The following is a 23386-nucleotide window of genomic DNA, read 5'->3' on the forward strand; positions in this document are numbered from 1 at the left end:
TTAAGGGAGAGTAAAGATAGACCAAGACACTGACCCCTCAGATTTCTCCTGGGAGAGTAATGACAGCATATTGTCCCAGTTTTCAAGTATTTTCAACTTAGGAAACTTGCTGAACTGCACAATGTTTATACATATTCAGCAACCCCAAAGGCATTGTTCTTTCAGCAGCATGTTTAGTCCCCTTTTTACTCTACCAGCAACTTTTAGCAGTCAAGCTGTCCTCTTGTAACACTCCCCATGTCTACAGTCCATAGTGGACAGAAGCTCCTCCCACCTTTGCCTTGTCTTGGACCTGGCTCCTACTAGTTCTCCTTCTGTCCCCTAGCGACAGTTTAGCTTGCCACAGACTTTTGTTGCCACCCCCCAAGACGATGTGCTGTCATACTGTGTACACAGTGTCACGTATATTGAAATTACTCAGCCAAGAAAACTACTGCTCATCACCTAAGACTCCAGCAGCTGATCACATGTGAACCACTAACAAAGTATGAAAAACTTCAGTTTAGGCAGCTGAGCTACAACCAACACATTTTGCTTTACAATTATAGCCAGTCAGGCACATGCCTACAGTGAATTACTTGGCTCAGCTGATAAGCAGACACTTGTCAGTCTGAATTCACGTGACCAGTTGCAACTGCCTCCTTAACTAAAAACAAGGTTACATTTTAATTGCAGTATACATTTGGGATCCTGTACTGGAAGAGTTTATAAGGAACATCCCACTTCCTTCATTCTCCCTAGCACATGAACATCTGTATGATTTGGTTTACATATGACAATCCCTATTAAAGAACATCTGAATGTGTATTTCAATTTTTAATTTTAATCACAAACATTTTAAAGTAGTTTTGTGGTGTTTGTGTTTTTTACCTGAACTTCAGGAGAGGTTCCATCTTGTGCCAAAGCCAAGAGAATACTGACACTAGTTTTCAGATGCTGTCCAGAACCTATTCCACCAACATACCGATGGAGACAGCCCAGAGCCAAAGAATGACCTGTTCTTGATACAACATCTCGAGCAGACTTTAACCTATCAGTGTTTAAATAAAAGGAAATAATGTAATTCACTGAGTTTGTTACAAAGAACCCTTCAAGTAACATAACAGTGCAAATGACTAACAGAATTTTGCAGGCCACTTTACACGCCTGAACAACAAAAGCAAAATCAATGTACTTAATCTATATTGCTATTAAAATGGATGGCATACAAGGCAGGTGAAAAAAAAAAAAATTATGTGAACAGTTATTTTCTTTCTTCCTGGTCAGAACTTCGTATTTCAGATAAAAAAATGGTTTGGAAGTGAAAGAATATAGGAAGAGCACCTAGTGTTTACCAATATTTCACAGCAGACTAATTTAATAATCAGAAAAGTCATTGCTAGACCACTGCAGTGAAAAGGAATCAAGAATGGAAAAATGACAAGATGTATTGAGAAAAGATAAATAAATCCACAGCTACATCTTTCATTGCAAAGATAACTGAACAACTTCATAATATAGCGGGTTTTCTCCTACAGCTGAGTTCTATGACTTTTCCAATAAAGCCTTTTTTTAACGTGTTTTATTGCTGAAACTACACCAGAATGGATAGTACTGTGAATGACCTAGTTGTATGAAGCAGTGACTTGTTGATTTTTTTCCACAATACTTCTGCTTCTGAATGCATGTCACATACATAAAACTTTTTAATTAAAAATATTTTCTGGGGTGGGGTGAAGAAAAAAAATTATATCTCAACTAGAACAAAGTAAGAGGGTTTTTTTCCTGGTTCTCCATTTATGAGAACCAAGCATGCTCTTTGTTCATCAGTGAACAATAATACACATCTCAAATACAAAAATCATACGTGACAGTATCAAAGGACTGGCACCTTGAATCTACGATAAGAAATCAAGGAACCCAGTAACAGAAATTCAAGGAAAGAGAGTAAAGATCACATACTTTATTACAGGATGAAATTATGGGAAAAACTGAATTACCCAGCAGTAGGAGAGCTGGGCTGAGGCTATGTGCATGTAGCCTGCCCAGCCAAAAACATGGGCTGCAGCCCTGAGGCAGGTACATTCTGATTCACTGACAGGCTGATGTCTTAAACTTAAGCCAAAAACTGAGAAATATATTGTCTTATCTACCAGGCATGTTTAGAAAGGACCTGAGATTAACAACAGAATATGGATAAAAATTATGGGCCAGTAGGTGAATTAAATCAATATGTAGAGAGGATGTTTTGATGAAATATAGAACCACAATCACACTATTCTTATTACTGTCACACTTAGTGTAAGCTGTGTTTATCTATCTGAAGGAGCTTAGTCACCTGAAGTAACTCATCAGAAACTATTCATTGGTATAATTTCATGTTCCAAGTACTTTAACAGCTCAGCTTTTATTCCTGGAAGAATCACATAAAACAAATCAAAAAAAGCAGACTCTGAAGGTTTTAGAGATACATAATCATAGCAATCAAGCATGAAGAGAAAGAATAATCCATATGGGACTTAAGAGGAAACTTCCAAACTACTTTAAATTACATTTTTATTTCCTTTTCTGAATCAAAACCAACTTACTTATCAAAACTGTATTGAGCCATTCTAGCAATGAAAGAGGCTTCTCCAACCACTTGAGCCATTCTGCCAAGAGCTTCGCCTGCTGCACACCTCAAAATAGGGTTAGGATTATCAAGAGCACCCATTACCAGCGTCAGAGCAGACTTGCGGACTTCTTCTGGTCCTAACGTGCTTTTATTCTCAGCTAAACCCTGCATGAAAAAAAAAAATACGAAAAAGAACATTCCAAAGCAGGGAGAAAGGGAAGATGCAGGAGCAATTTTCGTATACTCAAGATCTTCAATTAAACATTATGCACTTCTGTTTAAATCTGCAGTCATTTATCCTAAAATGTACTGGTTGAAAATACTTTAAACTCAAAAACAACAACGTACTCAGTCTTACATTTGCTTTAAAATCTAACTGCATTATCCTTCTATCAGACAGGAAAACCACAGCTCTTAATGTTTCTGCAAGAATCACTTAAATCAAAGACATTATAGGTACATGAAAATATTTTTCTCTGAATAATCACATCTTTGCAAACATTTATACACAGCCCATTATATGAACATTTTACAGAACACTGTAGCAATAAACACTGCTTCTGCAGCTTCTTTGGTTCCCATTTCATTAATAGCACGTCACCTTTCACTAAAACTTCCAAGAAGTCTTTTACTTTGGGAAAAATAATTAAACACATGTAAAGAACAAACACTGCAGGTATTACAGAGGAAGAAGTTGATGGCTCAACCATAGAGTCTCATTTTCTGTTCTGAAATCCTCCTTTCAGCTCTTACATTTTTGACAATTCTTTGGCCATTTGGCAGGGTGTGGGAAATTCCAGGCATCTGTCTTAGAACCTACTTTTCAACTGCTAGCAACATGGTTCACGTTTCTAAGAATGAAGCAGGTAAGAGGTGCCGTTTTGCCAGTGTATTTTGCCTATCAGCCAAGGACATGGAGCCCTGGTAACAATCAGCTTAAACCAGGCAGCCATTTCTTTAAAGGCAGAAGTCAGACACAAGGAAACTCATTCAATCTTTAATTACAGGCTGGCATTTCCATGAGGGTAGCTTCCTCACTGCACAGGGCTCAGTTGCTCTGAAGATGAACAAGGATTACAATGACAGACATTGCCTGACAGACTTATGAACCGGAAACTATACAACACACCATCAGGAAGAAAACTAGAAATGCCTTAAGAAATGTGACCAGTACCAAGAAAACCACACTCTAAAACACTGTTCCACAAAACCTTAAGGCTATGCAAGTCACTGAAACCAAGTATTTCTCAGGAATATTATTTGTGACTATCATTTATTCTCTGTACTGCTATATGCAGACAAGAGCTCATGCTAACATCTGGAAAGCACCTCAATTTTGGAATTTTCAAAGTTTTGAAGAGTTAAGTGGTGACTTTAGTAACGTGCTTCTAACAGACTTGAGTATTGAATACAAATCAGTGAACCAAAGTGCTGAACTTTGTTTTGGAAACCATTACAAGTTTCCAAGTTTTACCTTCAAGGCACTAAGAACAGCAGTAAAGATATTAAGCTGCACAGCTTGCTGGCGAACACCTTTAGCCTGCTTGACACACTCAGCAAAGTGATCCAACATCTGTAGCCTGAAACAAAGGAAAGAACATAATTTAAGTGATATTCTAGCAAAATACAAACTGAAACACAGCTAGTAAAAAAATGCACATGAGTAAAGGGCCTTTTAAGTTCAGTCGTGGAATTTATGCTTCAGAGGCTGCAGAAGGTATTCGCTTTAGATAGAAAGGATGGAGTTATTCTGAACATCCCCTTGCTGGTGACCCCATTTAACCATGCCAGAAAGTGTTACTGGGAGGAGTACCACCCCCTAGAAGATATCAAGAAAAGGAGTATAACGAATAATCTGCATTCTTAACTACTTGGCAGTTCCCCAGCCAAATCTTTCCATAGCTAGCAATAGATACAGATCAAGTTGAATTACTGCATGCTGGCCTCAAGTCTATCCCACGCGTACTGCAAAACGAGACTGACCGCTAGGAAAAAACTGTTCCCATCTGGATTGCACCGAAGGATAATTTTACTTTGAAATACATCTTAGAACTGCTTTCACTCCGCGTTCAGTGACAAATTAGCTAAACTGAATGACAAAAGTGGTCCTGACAACTCACAACTCTTCAAAGGTAATGTGGAACATGAAGGAAAATAAGCTGAATTCCATTGCTTCTTTTTATCACGCATAAAATCATGTGCTGAGTATAAATCAAATGGTCTTACACATTAATGTCAAATGAAACTCGATGGATGCCACTGCTATGCTTTCAAGGCTTACTTGAAGTTAATTGCAATTGATGTTTTTGCAGGAAATTTTGGCTGCAGGGATACAACTACTGTTAAATGCAGTAAGAGGAGAGAAGAATCTAGCCTCCATCTCTGAACCCTAATCTTCAAAACCAGTAAAACTGAGGAAATCACATTATTTCTAAACTGAGTAGACTTATTACAGAATCCTGAGACACAATAAACACCAGATACTGAACTCTGAATTCAAAGACAGTTCATACCAAAGTAGATTCTCATTTCAAGATAAAAAACAAACCAAAACATACTCCTATCCAGAGAACACAGCATTAGATTCTGAAACTGAACACTAATGTAAACTGACCTGTGTTTGTAAGAGACATGAGGGAAAACCACACCAAAGAGAGCCACAGATGCATCGATGACAGATACTCCTAAAGGAAGGGGACCGGGCACGGCTTCGCCAGCAGGGATGCGCAGATAAATAGAAGATGGATCATGTTCCAAAGCACCACTTCCAGATGCACTGTTTGGCTGAAGCTGCAAAATGCCACATAACACAAATACCTCTGCATATAACTTCACACATAAACTTTGGAACTAGAGTTAACCAAAACAAGTATGTAGTATCTTAGAATAAGAAAATAGCTTACAAACACCTGAGTACAACTGCAGTGTCCCCCTGCATATATTTCCCAACCATCATTCTTTCAGGAAACACAATTAACATCTATTTTCTCTGAAGAAAAATCTTATTTTCCTAACTTGTCAATTATTTAATCATGAAACAAAATTACAAGCTAGTAGTTCTGTATTCTTCTTAAAAGGTCAGAAAACAGAGCAAACATTTATTGAGACAAATTAAACAAAATTATTTAACATGAAATAAATAAAACATGACCGAGCACAAGAGAATCCCACGGCGCACTACAGGGCTTCACTTACCAACAGTGACACTGCTTTACAGCCCAGAGGCTTAAAAAAGAAATAAAAATAAAAGGAGTGGAGGAGCATCCCAGAAAGCTCTGAGGATTTAAGACTGCACTGGAGGTCCACTATGTCCAACACAACAAACAAGGGAAGTTTATAAACCTTTTTTTGCTTTGACATGCTCATCTTTTCTCAGAAACAGTTTCTGCTTGGCTTCTCACACTTCGTGTCAGTCTTGGCTTTTGGATCGGCTCAATTAAGGCAGCTGCCTGCTGAGAAACCTTGCCATTATTAGACAGGCTGTGGCAGAAGAGGTGTTTTCAGCTCCCCCCTTCTTATGCCATGAAATTTCCGAGAAGCTGAGTTGCAAAGTTGACGACAGCGTAATTCAGCAAACGCTCAGAACAGCTACTTGTGTTGGGAACACAGTTCGCTGAGAAATCAAAAATCAGAGCAGAATTATGAAGATAGAGACAGGTTAGGGTATACCCAGACGGGCAACCAATTTCTCTCCATGTCATTAAATCCAGAAATATGAGGGGAAAAGGCTTGAAAAGAGGAGGCCAGCCCCAGTCATCACAAATTAGGAAATCAAAAAGAAGGCAATATTACCAGATAGTTTCCTAAACTAACATTAACAAATTTTTCCTTATGCTACATTTCTTCTCCAAGGGCCATATGAAAAAATGGTAACTGGATCAATCTCAGCAGTGGATCTAAAAGACTTTGTCAAGAGACCACCACAGTGGTATTTGCTCCCTTTTTTTTTTTTAATCTTTAATTCCTGTTTCAAAGACTCACTTTTTTTAGAAGTGCAGAAAATTTATCATGATGCCAACAAAATTGTTTCAACGCTTCCAAATGAAATGTAAGATTTCATATTACACCTACAAAACCAGTTAAATCTTATTTTGCTGTAACACCATTTGCAATACTGATATTTTGGCAGCAGTTTCATTACAAAACATGTTAAGTGGAACTTACATTTCTCCTGTTCAAAAAAATATGTAAGAACAACTACTAGACGAGGAAGATGAGGTACAGGCATGGGAATGCTTTAAAGAAATTAAGTTATTTCACTAACCCACAACGATATAAATTGCGTAACGCTACTCATATCTCAGCTGTAGACAGTTTTTAATCAAAACAGTCCACTGTAGATGGAAAGACTTACACCCAACAAACCTCTAAAATAAGATGAAAAACAAGGTGTGAAGCTTCAGTTTTAGAAGGCTTCTCCCCCACACACACATCACTGACAGAGTGCAGATAATCCATTATTCTTCTGTTTTTTTATTACCTGGTCTTCAATTGACTTATGATCCGTTTCCTGCAGCCAAGAGCCAAGAAGAACACTATCATCATAATGGCAAAGAGACCTTAGGAGTGATGTCGTTGTGTTAGCAGAGTTGTCTGTCAAAGTAAATTCTGCTACCAACTCTCGAAGAAGCGCATTAAATGATCCTAAAAGGACAGACATTAAGAAGAATCATTACTGCTTCTTATCCAAAACATTTCAGCTAGAGATCAGAGGTTACAAATCAAAGCACGTACCATTGCCTCAATTTTACAGGAAGCAGAGACATAAACCTGACAAGACTAGAGTTGAGAGAAAGGCTTCAAACAGAACCCTGGGCTCCCAATTCCCAAATCAATGTTCTAAACAGAATCACAGAATAATCAGGGTTGGAAGGGACCTCTGGAGATCATCCAGTCCAACACCCCTGCCAAGGCACGTTGAGCTAGAGCAGATTGCACGGGAATGCATCCAGACGGGTTTTGAAAGTCTCCAGAGGAGACTCCACAACCTCTCCCGGCAGCCTGTTCCAGTGCTCGGGCACCCTCACAGTGAAGTTGGTTTTCCACAAGCATAGGTGGAACTTTCTGTGCTCCGGTTTGTGCCCACTGCCCCTTGTCCTGTCACTGGGCATCATTGAAAAGAGTCTGGCCCCATCCTCTTGACAGCCACCCTTTAGATATTTATAAGCATTGATGAGATCCCCTCTCAATCTTATCTTCTCCAGACTAAACAGACCCAGCTCTCTCAGCCCTTCCTCATAAGGAAGGGTAATGTTCCAGTCCTCTAATCACCTTTGTAGCCCCCCTCTGGACTCTCTCCAGTAGTTCCCTGTCTCTCTTGGACTGGGGAGCCCAGAACCGGACACAGTTCTCCAGTTGTGGCCTCACCAGGGCACAGTAGAGAGGGAAGATTACATCCCTCAACCTGCTGGCCACACTCTTCTTAATGCACCCCAGGATACCACTGGCCTTCCTGGCCAAGAGTGCACATGGCTGGCTCACGGTCAACTTGCTGTCCACCAGCACTCCCAGGTCCTTCTCTGCAGAGCTGCTTTCCAGCAGGGCAACCCCAGCCTGTACTGGTGCCTGGGGTTATTCCTCCCCAGGTGCAGGACTCTACACTTGCCCTTGTTGAACCTCATTAGGTTCATCTCTGCCCAGCTCTCCAGCCTGTCCAGGTCTCATTGAACAGCATCAGATGAACAGATCAGGCCATCCCATCCAGGATGATAATCCAGATTTTGCAAAAAATTTGCTCCTGCACCTGATCACATAAATTTAATGAATTAACAAAAAACACTCAAACAAAAACCAAAAAAGCTAACCTGTCAGCTCATGTGGCAGTGCCTGGCCATTCAATAATAATAGCATAAATCTGTCTAACAGATCAAATCAGGTTAAAAAAAAATAATAATGACACCACCAGAAACCAAAACTAAATCTTCATTCTCATATCTGCCCTTTGAGTACACTAAAAAAAAAGGTTCTCTATCTTCTAAGTAGCAGTGACATAAAACACCTAAATTGGATTTCAGAACATGATCACCATACCTCTCAATCCTATAAATAGTCCCGTAACTTTTATACTCCAAGCGTTACTATAATATTTTGCAATATTATAATTTGTAGTTATACTGTCAGGATGACATACAGAAGACGAAGAAAATAGTACAAGACCCTTGTGCATTCCTAGCATTCTTTTTTAAATCTTCTATCTGCTTTAAAGGCAAGCACCTTTATATACATCAGGAGAAATAAGTAGAATTTTTACTTTAATAAAAACTGTTAAAAATTTATGTACCTTCATATGTCTTCGGTGGTAATAAAGCCAATATATCATAGAGTCTTAAACGGACCATAGCTGCACTAGCTTTGAGATGAGCTCCATGAGCTTTAATTACTGATGGAATGCTACAGAATCAACAGAGAAAGAGACACAGCCAGAATTACTGTAGTTACTGAAAAGTCTATTTTCAGATTGCTTTTCACAAGCTACGTCTCTAGCCAAGACATGAAAAAAATGTTCAGAGAACTACCCTGAGCAGCATTATTCAAATTATCAATACATTTTCAGAGGTAAGAGTACTGAGCAAACTTTCCTTATTTTAAACACACACTGCTGTAAATCAGACACATACCTCCCCAGAAGAAACTCCTATCTTTAACAGGTGTGGTGTGTATGAACCAAACCACAAAACCCAACCCAAAAACGTGGTTTTTCTTCTACTCTGTAAAACGTTTAAAGTCTTTTCATTAGTACATTTCATAAGAAGAGGGTTTACTGATTAACATCTAGTATACCACTACCTTAGTTTTCTCATTTCTTGCAAAAGAATAAGCAAACCACAAACTGAAAAGCTCGCTGAAATGGAAATCCAAACCACAGCGAACAAGAGTTACCACGGTAGGCCCTTCAGCACAGGCTATGCAATAATATACCGAGCTAAGGACCATAAACACAATGCTCACAAAAGCTTTTTGTAAACATGGACAAGCAGCAACAGGGCAGGACTAGGTCAGAATAGGAATTTAAACACACTAGTTCTAGTATTTCAGGTCCGGGAAAAGACAAAAGTAAATAAAGAGCAAAAACTGCCTACTTACTGCGACATCATTGTCATGGCACATTCTATGGGTGTCATCAATTTCCTGATCACATCCTCAGTAAGGAGCTCAGGACAATGAGCAACAAAACTTCTCATAGCTAATAACAAAATAGTTTACATTAAAAATTTACCAAAACCAACAAATACAATGCATGAGCAAGATACAGATCCTCAGAGAGTATCAAAAAAGTAACAACTAAAAACGTTTACTCCAAGACTGTGCGACATGTTCATAAAATTATATGCCAAAACCAGGTCACATTGATGAAAATCTGACGCGTTACTCATTTTCAAAGCAAGCAGGGAAGTTACAAGAGTCCTCTCTGTAATACTTGGGATCGTGTGTTGGTTTACCGCACTTGTAATCTTGAAGTTTGAAATTCTTACCGCACAGAGCTCCGGCACGGCCTTCCAGCGTTACTTGCCAGGTAAAAGAATCTCCTCTCGCCTTCTCTGCTTCCAGCTCCTTCAAAGAACGTGGAAACACGTTTCGCCATAGCAGCAACATCTTCGGCAGATGATACCGAACGACAGAAGGACCTAAGTGAAAAAATAGACAGTCTAAAAAAACAGTATTTAACCAAGTGTGAAAAATCTGCCATGAAAGATTTTTTTCTTTTTAAGCTACTTTTCTCCTCCTTTTCTCCCTATTTGAATAGAATTTCCTTTGGTTTTTGTTTTCTCATTCTATGTTGAAAGTGTGGCAAATAAATAGTATAGATAAGTTTGTTGATATCAGTACTAAAAATAGGAAATGGACAATTCTATACCTTGCCATGTAATATGTAGCTGCTGCCAACTGTCGTTTTACTATCTTTTTGTACTGACTTCTAATTTTTTTTTTTTTATATTACTACTTCGAAGGCAAGCTCTTCTGCCTATCCTAACTGGTTCATAAAATGAGTAGAAAAATAAATGGGTGTTACTGATTATGTAACTAGTTTAACAGTCATGTTTAAAGAAATATTCTGAAAAAGCTCCAGAAGGTCCAGTTCAAGTGCACTAAACATATACTGGAGAAGGAAAATCAAAATAGTGTTACAATGTTAGCAAAACATGACAATAAGCTGACAAAAAAAGGGACAATTTATAGAAGCAAGATGAAACACAAAACGGTATTTGCAACGAGATCAAAATATGGCAGAATGCATCAGAATTATATTTTCCAGTTAGGAAAAAAAAAACAAAAAACCACCACCACACCACTACTGCTGCAAAATTCAAGATTATAATTATAACCTCTCAAAATATAGCTTCTGATATTTCTGTGATGGTAGATATGAACAACCTACGAGGCTGGCTTTTTTAAAAGACAACTGAATGGCTTTTAAACCGATAACATTTCTAATCAGTACTGCTGCCTCTGCAGAGGCACACACACAACTTGCTGGAATGCTTATTATGTTTTGTTTACAGTCCATTTCTTCTACATCACAGCACTAAGGCAGAAAGATCATGGGCAATTTTGCCTTTTTCATAGAATGACTAAAGGCTGGGTTTCCAAGAACAGAGCAGGTGAGATTTTTTTAGGTAGGACACCTTCCACTATCCTTCAGCTTCCATAAACAATAATATTTCACTTCTCCTCAGCAAAAACAACAATATGTGCATTAAAATAAACACACTGTTTCCCTTGGTAGAAATACTCTTGTACTAGATACTGGACTGGTTATATGTAGACACCATTTGTTACAGCGGATAATCAGCAGTGTCGGACAAGCATGAAAATAAACCAATACACAACTGTTTTTACAAACCCAGAGTCATAAGGGCTCCAAGTAAAAGCCATCCAGCTTGAGTCCGCTGCAAGGAGAGTCGGCTGTTTTGTGCAGCAGTTCGTAACAGATCCTCAGCAATACTGACCACCATCTGCACCAGTGACAGTAAACAAGGGAGTTTAAAAATACAAATTAAGCCACTGCAAGCTACTGCCACACATCTGCCCTTATAGACTACACATAAAAACCTTCTCAAATCATTTAAATTCACCTTTCTATAAAGAATGGAGGCAGATTACATTTCATGCAGAAGGTGAGTGTTACACATAGGACAATACAGACAGGGATCTTCTCTTCAGCAATTATTCATTAATACGCCAAATAAGAATGCAAATATGAAAGAGGGGAAAAAAGATGGCAAATATTGCAACTGAAGTACTATAAAAGCACACGCTCTGGCCATGCCTCTTTTGCTAGGCACAAGTCCAATTTCCATAACGCTTTAACTCATTACTGTGTCACACATTTTGCAAAACTATTACTTCTAGATAAAGAGGCATGTTTTAGTGCACTCACAGATGAAACACTCATTATCTCACCTTTCCTTTGGCGTGAGGAATACCTAAGGGACACTGATGCACACCACCTAACAAAGCTGCCATTGCAAAACTGTAGCCACTAACAGCTTCAGGGGAGGTCTTCAGATTGTTGAGCCTTTCTGCACATCTATCTAAAAACGGAGTCAACTGAAAAGGCAATGCCACAGCTACACACCGCAAGCACCACGCGGCGGCAAGTCGAGCAGCCATGCTGGGATGAAGCAGAACCGAAGTTACTGTCTCCAACAGTCCTACAGAAAAGAGAGTTTACACAGCCTTAAAGCTACAATGTGCTTTCTAATATATCTAGACAAGTAAACTGAATCAATATTACACAGGCAACATGGAAGTCACGGAAGTCAGAATTAAAGCACTTGAATTTTATGACTTTGCCTTTTTCTTTAAGGAAAGACAGAAGTGTTATCAGCATTATGCTGCTTCACATCAAGTTTTACCAACAAAGCTGAAGCTGCCAGAGCCATAGCACTGACATCTACTACTTGAACAACTGAAAAGAGATAGTAACCCTGTATAAGGGAACAGGCACTGAATGCTACAGTCTGCCCATCCTTTACACAGACTGCCAATTGGTAAGGTTGATTTCTAGTTTTGCTTCACACTGTAGACAAGTACAGGCTACAGATGTCGCTGACCGCTGTACTCTGCTTCTGACTGCTGTCTCCCCTGCACCACTCTACGCTTTCCAAAATTCCATGCCTAGCTAATCCCACATTCTAACTGGGAGCTCTTCAGTCCAACCTGTGCCCACATCTACACCTTCCTTAGTCCTACTTCTAAGCTCCCACTGCTGCCTGATCTCTTGCTTTCTCTGTAGCTGCTGAACAACCCCTACCTGCTTACTTCATAGCAGCTAGCAGAAACACTGAAATATAGGCTCCCCTGCTCTTACAGGGCACAGCACCCAGAAAGAATAAACATGAGCCCAACCTTCCCCACCCCATAGTAGGGGCAAAATCAGTATGAGAATAATGTCACATTTATCCAGACAACAATCTACATAATTAAATGTCTGAAGAGACTTGCACTTCCATTGGAAAAAAAGCATAGGCATCCACAAACTGAAAACTGCAACACTACAGTACAAAGAGATTCAGATGTTAAAGGAACCAAGAAAAAAATCCCACACAAACCCTACTCAATTTAAACCAAGTAACAAGCTTTTTAAAGTGATATTATCCACACCTTCATCTCCTGACAAAATACCCTTAACCTCCCCACAGAAGTTTGGTATCTGAAGGCAATACAGCTTTTCAGTAGCAAATATTTCAGAACTTATACAGCAAAACAATGTGTTTCCTATAAAACGATTACTGGAAACAAATCAATGCTAAAAATCACAAATTTACAATTCACACTTGAAAAACAAACAAACACCAAAAAAACCCAGCAGCTTTGGGCAGCTCTTCATCTCCATCAAAACAGTTGCTTAACACTTTGTCAAGCCTGAACTCAAGTTAGGGTACTAAAATCGATAAGCTGGACAAACTTAGCTACCTGGAGTACCACAGGAGTGACAATTTCATCAATTTATTTCTTACACATTGATTCATTATTTAACTAGACTTAATGTTATTTCATATTCTTTGCTCAAATGTTTCATTTGATCTATTTAAATTTATTTGCATACCAATAGAGGGTTCTTGAATAAGAGGAGATGCAGTGGCATTCAGACTCTGAACCAGACTGCCCAGTTCCTGGAGGGCACACACCATTACATGCTGGCTTGCAGCGACATCAGCAGCCCCCGATTTATTTTCACTGTTAGCATCATTCACTACTGCTTCTGCAAAAAAGAAAACAAAAGTATCTTGCTTAACTACCATTTGAATCACACCTGAACATATGCACAATAGAAAGGGACAGTTTCATTTTGACATCAACTCTATATTAAAACAAAACCACATGTTTGGTCACAGTGTGAACTCACAAAGCAAACACATTCTGAAGAGAAAGAGTTTTACAGCCATCAGGTAAACACAATCATCCAAAGACCATGAAAAACAGAAACCCAGCAGCTACTGTGGATGCAGCACACTTATGAGGTAGGATTAACAGCATAACACAAAAGTATACATGTACACAGCATGTGTGTGTTGTAAGAGTATACACGTACACAGCATGTGTGTGTTGTAAGTATGTATGTATACACAGTAACTAAAAATATAATCTTGACATATCTAGGTCTTGCATACAAATTTGCATGCATATATATGGAATAAAACTGTAAAAACAAACCCCAAATCTTTAGTATATAATTGATTGCAACCTTCAATAATGTTAAAGCTATTCAATTAAGTTCACAGATCCCACCGTATGTTCTTTCTCCTACACAGTATCCCAGAAGCAGCAACTGTCACTTCAGAGAGACTTTAGTATCAGCTTAATGTTTGTATGTCTGCTACAGTACAAGTTTAGAAAATCATCCCCCTTATATGGAGGGAGGCAATCGATACCAAATAAAAATCCTTCCAATTTATCATGATGTTCATTACAAACACTCAAAAAATGAAACAGTTTTTCCTATCATTCAAATACATAATGGAATTTCATGTGACTTCGACATGTGGCAGGAGGAGGAATTTCTGCAAGAGTTTTGTCTCAGAAGTATCATTTCCAATAGACATTTTTCTTGGTAGTAATACTTATTATAACCAGAACACCTTTAATGTTCTATACCAACCCTATCAAAAAAGACTTATGAAAAGAACCTGCAAAAGCTCCAAAATCAATTCCATTTCCATATCATGCTTCCAACAAAAAGCAGTTGAATTATCTCTTACTATAACAGAATTATTCCTCACAGCAGAAGAAAGCTGAAAAATGGCTGACCCAGTACAGTGACAGTAACTTTCAACAGGTCTTAAATGAACAAAAATGGTTCTCACCCACTGCCTTCATTTGTTTACCGATGGCTTGACATACATCTTTAGCAGCTGCAATCTGTGCTTTCTCCCCAAGCAAACTGCCCACTGTTGCTCTCAGGATAAAGGACACACATCTCCGAGAATAAACTGCCTCCACGTGGGTCTGAGTTGCACGAGGATGGGAGACCAGATCAAGCACGTGCGACAAAAACGTAGCAAAGTTGCGCTCCAACCACTGACCTCCTAAGGTCGTCACAAAGACAACGTAGGCCTGCAAATTCAGAAGTTACATACAGATCCAATTAAACCAGAAACAAAAGACTATATTCAGCCACTGAAGCCTAACGATTACAGTTATGCATGATGCAAGTACCGTAGCAACACCAGTTAGTAATAAGGAAGCCTAATGAGGCTGAACAGGATGAATCAATCCGTTAGCCAGGTCTTTGTTGTTGAAGATAAACTGTTTCCAGTTCCAAGAGTAGCTCCTACGCTGCTATGTACACTGTGAAGCACAAAATACTCTTTGGATGACAGCGAGAAAACTCAGTTCACTGCTCTAAATGTGCCTCTTTTTAAAAAAATTTTAAGAACATAATGTCAATAGCACCACCAACATGAACATGTTCTAATTTAGAATGAAGACCAGGAAATTTTCACCAAGTTCACCTGAAAAAGACTAAGAAAAACAACAGGGTTTCACAAAATATCCTACAATCAAAAAAATCTGGATTCTGGCAAGTTACTTCAGCATACTGAAATGTGTGTCAGAGTGAGAATGCCTGAATTTAAAGAGATGCTGCTGTCACCCTCACCTATCAGACAAGCGGAGCTTCCACATTCAGCAGATTTCACCTACTCAGGACAGGCATATGGAGAGAAGAAACATAGTTTAACAGATTGGGGCTGCAAACTTTACCCAGCAGCTGAAAAGAGATCCAGCACACACACAAAGACAGTGTGTCCTCTACAGAAAGAAATATAATTTAATTAGGGAACTAAGGTCTCTAGTATACAAAGTTTTCAAATATTGTAGCCAGTTAATCCCACCTAATACACACTGACCACGTAAGCTTTCCTCAGCACATATTTTAATATACTGTTACTGCTCATCAGTAACAGAAGAAAGTAGCTTAGGTGAATGACACCACATATACCTCTCACAAAGCACGTGTGTCAAACTAGACTTGCAAGTTAACTTACAAGCAAATAAGAACACAAGTGCGTATTTTTCCTATTGGAAGCGTTACAGTTATGTATAACTGTTACTTTACTAAGAAAAAAAAATTACAGCTTATGACAAACCTGGGTAACACCAACTCGCACTTCCCTATTGACAGATCCTCCTACTTTTAACATCTCGCCACCACTCTTTAGGAAACCAGATCCTCCTCGCAGAAATCCTGTGGCCATGAGCTCCAAGACCTCCTCAAGCGTGGCTCTCTTCACATTCTGTCGCATCACTTTTGCAAAGAGAAAAGTAATCATTCAATCCCAAAGTCCCAACCAATACAAGCAACGATCTTGAAATCAGACTTATCAATTCAAAACTGCCTTGCAAACATAAAACTAGCAAACATTTCAGATAACAGCTTGTTTTCATGCTTAAAAAATAAGCTACTTTTCCTAGGTAATTTTTGATAGTTTGCTCTCTTTCTTTGTATGACTGCAACAGGGATTCTGCACTCTTCACTCTTTTTAGCTTAGTCTTTATAAAACCAAACAATGCAACTACAAGTTTCCATGTACCAGAACAACAGTGTATCTATCCCACAACACTGTCATGTAACATGGTACTGAAGGTGCAGTTTGTCCACTTGGAAACAAAATCCAGGAGGACCGTACCTGTTGCTTGTTTTGGTATCAGTGCTGTAGCCATGACCGTCCCCAAAAGCTTTGACACTGCAACTCGCACACCATAGTTTGAGTTTTCCAGAGCTTTAAAGCACAGCGTTGCAACATTCTCTAGTTCAGCTGTCCACATAAACACCGCTTCATTCTGTAATTCCAGCAGACACTGTAGGAAAAAGACTTGCTGAGCACCAATGGAGACCATTCTTATGTTTTATTCAAGTATCAGTGTAATTGCCAGGTTTATTCAGCAAATACTTTGTTATTAATATTTTAAGAATTAATTTTCCCACACACACACTCTTCTCCCTTTTACCCAGTAACTTAGCTGACTAAACTATCAGAAGACTCATTGAATAGGTTAACACATAAATAAAAATCAAAAAAAGAAAACAAAAGAACTGTGTTGCCAAAAACCTCTCCCACTGAGGCTCACAGCTAATATATACTCTCTCACATTCTTATACAAAGTGTGGAAAACAGTATTACTGTGCCTCTGTTTACATTAAATAAGTCAAATGTCTGAGCCTTCAGTGCAAACTAGTAAGGACTTACCTTGCCCAAGTAATTATGTAATTTACCATCATAAACAACAAGTCACAGTTCAACTGCAGGTACTTCACAATCACAGCACAAGAATTTCTAGAACCGGTGAGAAACACACGCACCTTAGCCACTGCGCATCGTACAGCCATAGATCTGTCTGTCAACAGGGATCGGGCATTCTTATAGGTATCACGGTGACAGGAAGCTGCTGCTCCTCCAAGTCCATTCAGGACTTTCTGTAAACTCATCAGAATTTCACTGCGGCCCTGAGACTGCAGACACGCAAACATACATTTATGAAAAAAAGTGGACACAGTACTTACATCAAGAGTCAAGTGCGTAATTTTGCATTTCCCTGCTTCTTCGCAGGAATATCTTTGGAGACGCTGATGATACAGTTCACTGAAGTCATATACAACCCATACCTATCTGGTTTTAGATAGCAGTAAGCACTATACTATACACACACACACACATTCTATACTCTACAGCTTTACTAAAACTGCCTCAGTTGCCACATAAATTAAGATGAGCGCAGGCAATCCAAGCCCCAGACAAGATGCTTCTGTCCTGCCCCCCCATTTATCTGCTGCAGCCTCGGGAAAAAATTAAAACCAGATATGAGAGACCAAGAAGCCCAGGTAGTCAACATCTTTCTGCACACAAGCAGGAATTTGCAGTTGAAAGGCACCAAAAAAAAACCCCAAATCACTCAGATACAACACCACAACTGAAGAAAACAGCTGCTAGGAGAAGATCCACACAATCAATACCCCTTCCAGCTTGTCACAGATGTCAGAAAAACCCTCAAACAAACAAAAACCCAACAGAGCTATCTGCGTCATATCGGACCAACTGACAGCCCAGGACACATTCTCTCAATATTGCAACACACTCTGTCTTGTCAGGGCACAACGTACCCTGCTCACACGCCGAGTAACATCTTTCTTGCAAAATTTAGGTGTATGTTATTCTTTTTTTAAACAAGAGCAGAAATCCTAACACACTAGTTAGAAACGGTACATAAAACAGTTTCACAGTTTTAATTACTGATGCCACTATGAAGGAACTACCATAGTATTCACATGACAAAATTAAACACTCTGCAGTAAAAACACATGCACTTGTTTAATGTGATACTATGCAAGCGATTTGCATTTTTCTCTGTGAAAAGCAAACAATCCAGGCATTTTGGCAAACATCTATGGAAGAAGCAGGTTTCAGTTTAAAGGGAATCAAGTCCAGATACATAAAATAAAGTGAAACTTACCTCTGCACTTTTCAGAGACTTTAGAAGATTATTCACTGTTTCTGGAAAAGAACTACCCAGCATTCTGCCCATTTTTTCATAAAATGCTCCAACACATGCCACAGCAGCCCTACGAAAAAAAGCATTAATCAGTGTATCCTTTTTTCTGTATCATCTAAACGAGGACAAATACTTAAATGGAAATGTATGTTTTAATCATCACTGATGAATAAAAATCTATAATCCACTAGTTAAACTGGCTGCTTAACACTCTGCATTTCAATCACTTCTTTGTTTACAAAAAAGAAGGTAACAGAAGTTATTAGCTTCTAAGAACACAAATATTTTCGAATGGGTGTTATTGCAGGATCTATACACAGAGTGAGAAATTCTGGAGAAGACAAGCATATGCTGATATCTCAGCAAGATTAGGTTTTGCATTTCAACAAACAGCCTCTTCTCCAAGCACCTGCAAGATAACTCCTACCCTTTAATATATCCTGACACATTTTTGTAGATACTGGTTATTTTTTTTTCAGGCCTAAGACCTTAAAATGCATAAAATATTGCATTATACAAGAAAATGTACAGACACTGTAAAAAAAACGCTGGATCAATAAGCAGTTATACACATTTTCCTTGCCCTGACATCTGAGATTAGGAATATTTTAAGTAACACCGTATTGAGGTTTTATACACAAATTGCTCCAAGACAGTCACAGAAGCAGCTCCTGAAAACGCACACCTCTTCATCACAAAGGAACCAGGCTTTTCTTTTAAACCTGAAATTCTTGGATAAATGACTTTTTAGCAAAGCTATCTGGAAGCAGCTCATTGCAGCCCACCCCTTAATCGGCACGTCTCCCACACAGTTCTTCTACAGAAACATCAAAAAGTGAAGTTTGAAATCATACATTACACAAACCTTCTGGACTAACACTTGAATAGGTGGGGTGAGTTTCAGTGCATGTTATAGCACAAAACCCTTCCCACTCATACTAATTCCTCACAGAGTTGCAGCAGCTTCAAATAAAAGGAGGAAAGTATCTGCCCAGATGGGGTCTATTTCAGATTTTACTGTTAAATCCTACTGTTATGACAATGTCTGATGGCAAGCCCGAACTGGGGTTCACTAGACACTATGAACACATGAAGCAGTATGTGTGGAAGAGTCCTAAAAACAGTTTCAGTGGATGCTGTTTGTGACATTAGCCAAATCCCCACCAGTGAGGCTGCTCTGTATAAAGACAAATGGGGCCACATGTAACACACACACACCCCCAGGTATACAGACTCTGAGAAACGTGTGGTGTGTCACAGTAGGGGAATATAAACAGGCAATACTAGAATGAAAAAAATAAATTAAAAAAAAAAAAAAAACCCACAATTTGAACATTTGGTTAAAATTCTCTTGGCACAGATAATGCTCATTTGAGGTTCCATCTTAAATGGGGGACCTGAGAGCAATCAGCAGAAATCCCACCAGCAGAATTTCTTTGTTGCAGTACTCAATTGCAGTAAGATACTCCCTTACCTAGGGGAAATCATCTCACCTCCAGATAGCAATGTATGTGGCACCTTTGAGTCCTGCCCTCCACAACCTCAATCCTACTCTTTGCTGTATCAAGCATATGTAAACTCCAAATAAGAATACAAAACGTAAGTACATTTAAGATGCACATATACAGGCAGATTCTTCTGTGATATCCAGGCACACTTCGCTTAAAAATCATTCCCTTTCCCGTAATAACATTAAACATACAGTTTTGTGGGCAGGTAGGCTGCAGTATCATCTTTGCTCTTGATGATGTCATTACACTTGTCAAGCGTCTGAAAAACAGTAAACGTGTCTCCAATGCTGTAGAGAGCAGCAAGATTCTTTGCCAGGAGTTTTCGCGTAGGTGGCCCAGGGGAACTGCTGATGAGTCCTGTTAGCTGCTCTACAAGTTTCTTCTGTTTTTCTTTGACATCTGTCTGTTAATGGACCAAAAATAAATCAAGTAAGTAACGTGATTCCATCTTGTGTCTTGCATCCAACACCCAGAAAAATCTTACAAGAGTGAGGTAAATCCTATACCACCCCCACTTGTATGTAATCCAGCAAATTGCTTGTCTCACAGATTTGAGATACATTCAATAGCAGAGACATGTTAAATGATCAAAACGCTGTTACCCTATTTTCACTTTTTTAAAAATACTTACTAAAAATCAGTAATACCTGTTTAGAGCATCTTTTAACCCTCTTTACCATCAAGAATCCCTGCTCTCAGAGGACAGGTTTTGCCTTCCAAATATTTACAACTAAGAACTCAAACCAAGCTGTGCGTTACACAACAGAGCCACACTGCCTGCCAACAATTAAACACGTAGAAGCTACAAACCAATACGCAGGCTCCTCAGGCTGAATCTGAGATCATACAGTTATCACCTGACCATTAACTGTCAACTTCCTCTAGCATGAAATTAATACAATGTTTTAAAAAGAAGGGGGGAAGAAAACCCATTAGATTACCTTGTTTGCAGCTACCAACACTTTGTCCAAAAATCTTAACCACTCAAAGATAAAGACTGGTCTCTTTGCTTCTGTGATTTGAGCTAATGCTTCCTCGTTCAGTAACAAACTATGAGCCAGCTCCATAACTGGTTAAGTTCCGGTTTTATTGTAAACTTGCGTAGCAACTCTAAAATAAAAATGTAACTATTAATATAAAGTATAGCACAACAGCACAAAGCTTTAAAAAAAATCAAATGAAAATACAAAGGGGAAGGCTATAGATTACAGTATCATGGTTCCAGCCTGCTGAGACTTGTCTTAGCTAAGCAGTCCCACGTAAGAACTACTCACACATTTACAACTGAGTACATGCACTAGTATTTCAGGGAACAGAGTGGTGATGATAAAAAGAGCACCTATAGGAAACTTCAGGCTACTATCTCTTTGCTGAGGGAAGTATTCTAAAGTCCCTGTTTAAAGAAAAAAAAGAAAAAAAAAAAACATTGAACAAGATGAAGAAGTCATCCCACGGCCTCTTCTTACAGAGAATAAGGACTGTCCCTAATCAGGTCTCTTAGCCACACTCCCAAAGCTCAGGCACGAACCTGGCCACCTTCTCAACATCTTCAACAGACACGGTGAGAAGAAGAGCTTATCACAAGTAGGATTTTCCACCCATCACAAATTTGAGAGAAGCAGGAACAGCAACAGCATTCGGCATCACTGACCTAAAATTTGCCAGACCTCGCTGGCCTTGCTCCGAAGGCTGAACAAATGAGCCCCGGAAGCCTTATATATGCGACCGCCTGGAATACAAGCAGCAGCCACATGACTGCAAGTCTCCCCAGGGGGCAAAATACTACAGATCAAACACCCGCGATCCTGCTCAAACAGCAAATGCAAGGCACCAGCAAACCACTACCAAAAGCACACTACCACTGCAAGCAAACACTCTACAGGGGGCTTAACCTTGGCAAACCACACTTAATCACAGTGTGGCTGTTTAATGTAGAACAGCTAAAAAAAGCCCGAAAACTTATCTAAAAATCACAAAATAAAGCCAACCATCTTCAGCTAAAAGAAACCCAAAAAGCAAAAAAACCCAGCCCTAAAGCCTGAACGCAGTGATGCTGACACTAGGATTCCAGGCAAAGCAGAAACAGCAAAGCAGCTAGGGAGCATTATGTAAGACATCATCTTTCGACAGCTGCACCGTCCCACTTGTGCTCCCAAGTGCTCACAGCTGCTTCCTCATTCGTGGTCAAACCCAACACATTTTAAAGTCGAATGAAGTGATTTAGATTAATTTTTTTTTTTTTTTTTAAACAGTGGCCAGATTAGACAGTTGTAAAGGGTGACTTGTTAACACCACAACTGTATTATGGCTCTAAAGTCACCTTAACGATTTGGTGCTGATGAAACTAAAGCATCACAGCATCTGGAATACTAAAGTTGTTCCCTGCTCTTTGGTACTTGGCATAATAATACTTTTTCACTGTATCCATCTCCAGCAACAGATGAGCAAAAGTGGAATACCCACACATGGAAGCACATACAGGTGTCATCCCTCCAGCCCCGATCCCTCCCCAAAGGCTTGTGCCTTTTTCTAAGTAATAAAGAATTGTGGGGGTGTTGCCTGTCAACAACGCACAGACCCATCGCCTCCAAACACCTTTACAGGAGAGCAGAGAGAAAAGTGATGAACGACGGTACTGTGGCTCTTCAGCTGTCATCCCAGAGACCTATGCTGCTCGACATGTACACAACACAGCTCCTTTTCCTCCCCAAATAAAAGTTTTAGTTTTCCACTGGACTTCAGAGCCACGAACCCCTTACAAGCCTTCCACACGCTCCCTTTGACAAACTCAGGAAACACAAGCTCTGAGCTACCGAACCTGCGCAGGGGTTCAGCTGTGCCACTGAAACACCCGGCGCTGGCCCCGTGAGCAATACAGGGATATTCAGCTAACGGAAGGCTGGGAGTCTGACACACAGCTGTGCCGTAGGCAACCCCAAAGCTCACCTACATCGGCCGAAGGGTTGCTCCAAAATGCAGCAAAAAACGCCCAGCGCGTTCTGCCGGCTCTGGCGAGGGCTGGGTCCTACTGTGCCTGTCACGAGCAACACGCACGCCATTCTCTCCCGCAGGATGCGGAGCCCAAGCCTGCCAAATCCAACTAGCATCCAGCAAGTTTCGTGAAGCATTAGGGAGGCTACAAAACGCTCAGAGGTACTAGAGCTCCTTTCCATTCTCCGGCTGGTGTCGTGCCCCCGCACTGCGCGGCCCGTTCGGGAGGGACACCCGCCTGCACACCTGCACCAGGCGGCAGGGCCTGCGCGCCTGGGTCTTCCTACCTCTACCGGTT

The 23386-nt window shown here is 39.8% G+C and overlaps 1 protein-coding gene across 1 annotated transcript in view; it reads right to left on the minus strand.

Moving 5' to 3' along the window:
* Positions 1–21164, minus strand: part of HEATR5B (HEAT repeat containing 5B) — a gene marked incomplete at its 3' end in the record, with an annotated part of 48381 nt that extends 27217 nt beyond the window's left edge. The window contains exons 1-18 of the mRNA XM_010160191.1: positions 21039–21164; positions 20289–20500; positions 18548–18656; positions 17400–17549; positions 16726–16897; positions 16186–16343; positions 14902–15151; positions 13644–13799; positions 11996–12246; positions 11436–11547; positions 10066–10218; positions 9677–9776; positions 8874–8983; positions 7074–7237; positions 5208–5383; positions 4068–4173; positions 2568–2758; positions 871–1030 (exon numbers count right to left, since the gene is read on the minus strand). Coding sequence (XP_010158493.1) covers positions 871–1030; positions 2568–2758; positions 4068–4173; positions 5208–5383; positions 7074–7237; positions 8874–8983; positions 9677–9776; positions 10066–10218; positions 11436–11547; positions 11996–12246; positions 13644–13799; positions 14902–15151; positions 16186–16343; positions 16726–16897; positions 17400–17549; positions 18548–18656; positions 20289–20500; positions 21039–21164 — 2856 coding nt within the window. The remainder of the gene's footprint in view (positions 1–870; positions 1031–2567; positions 2759–4067; positions 4174–5207; positions 5384–7073; positions 7238–8873; positions 8984–9676; positions 9777–10065; positions 10219–11435; positions 11548–11995; positions 12247–13643; positions 13800–14901; positions 15152–16185; positions 16344–16725; positions 16898–17399; positions 17550–18547; positions 18657–20288; positions 20501–21038) is intronic.
* Positions 21165–23386: the final 2222 nt, after the last annotated feature.

This window comes from Eurypyga helias, unplaced genomic scaffold (genome assembly GCF_000690775.1).
Source record: "Eurypyga helias isolate BGI_N326 unplaced genomic scaffold, ASM69077v1 scaffold9771, whole genome shotgun sequence".
Classification (NCBI taxonomy): Eukaryota; Metazoa; Chordata; class Aves; order Eurypygiformes; family Eurypygidae; genus Eurypyga; species Eurypyga helias.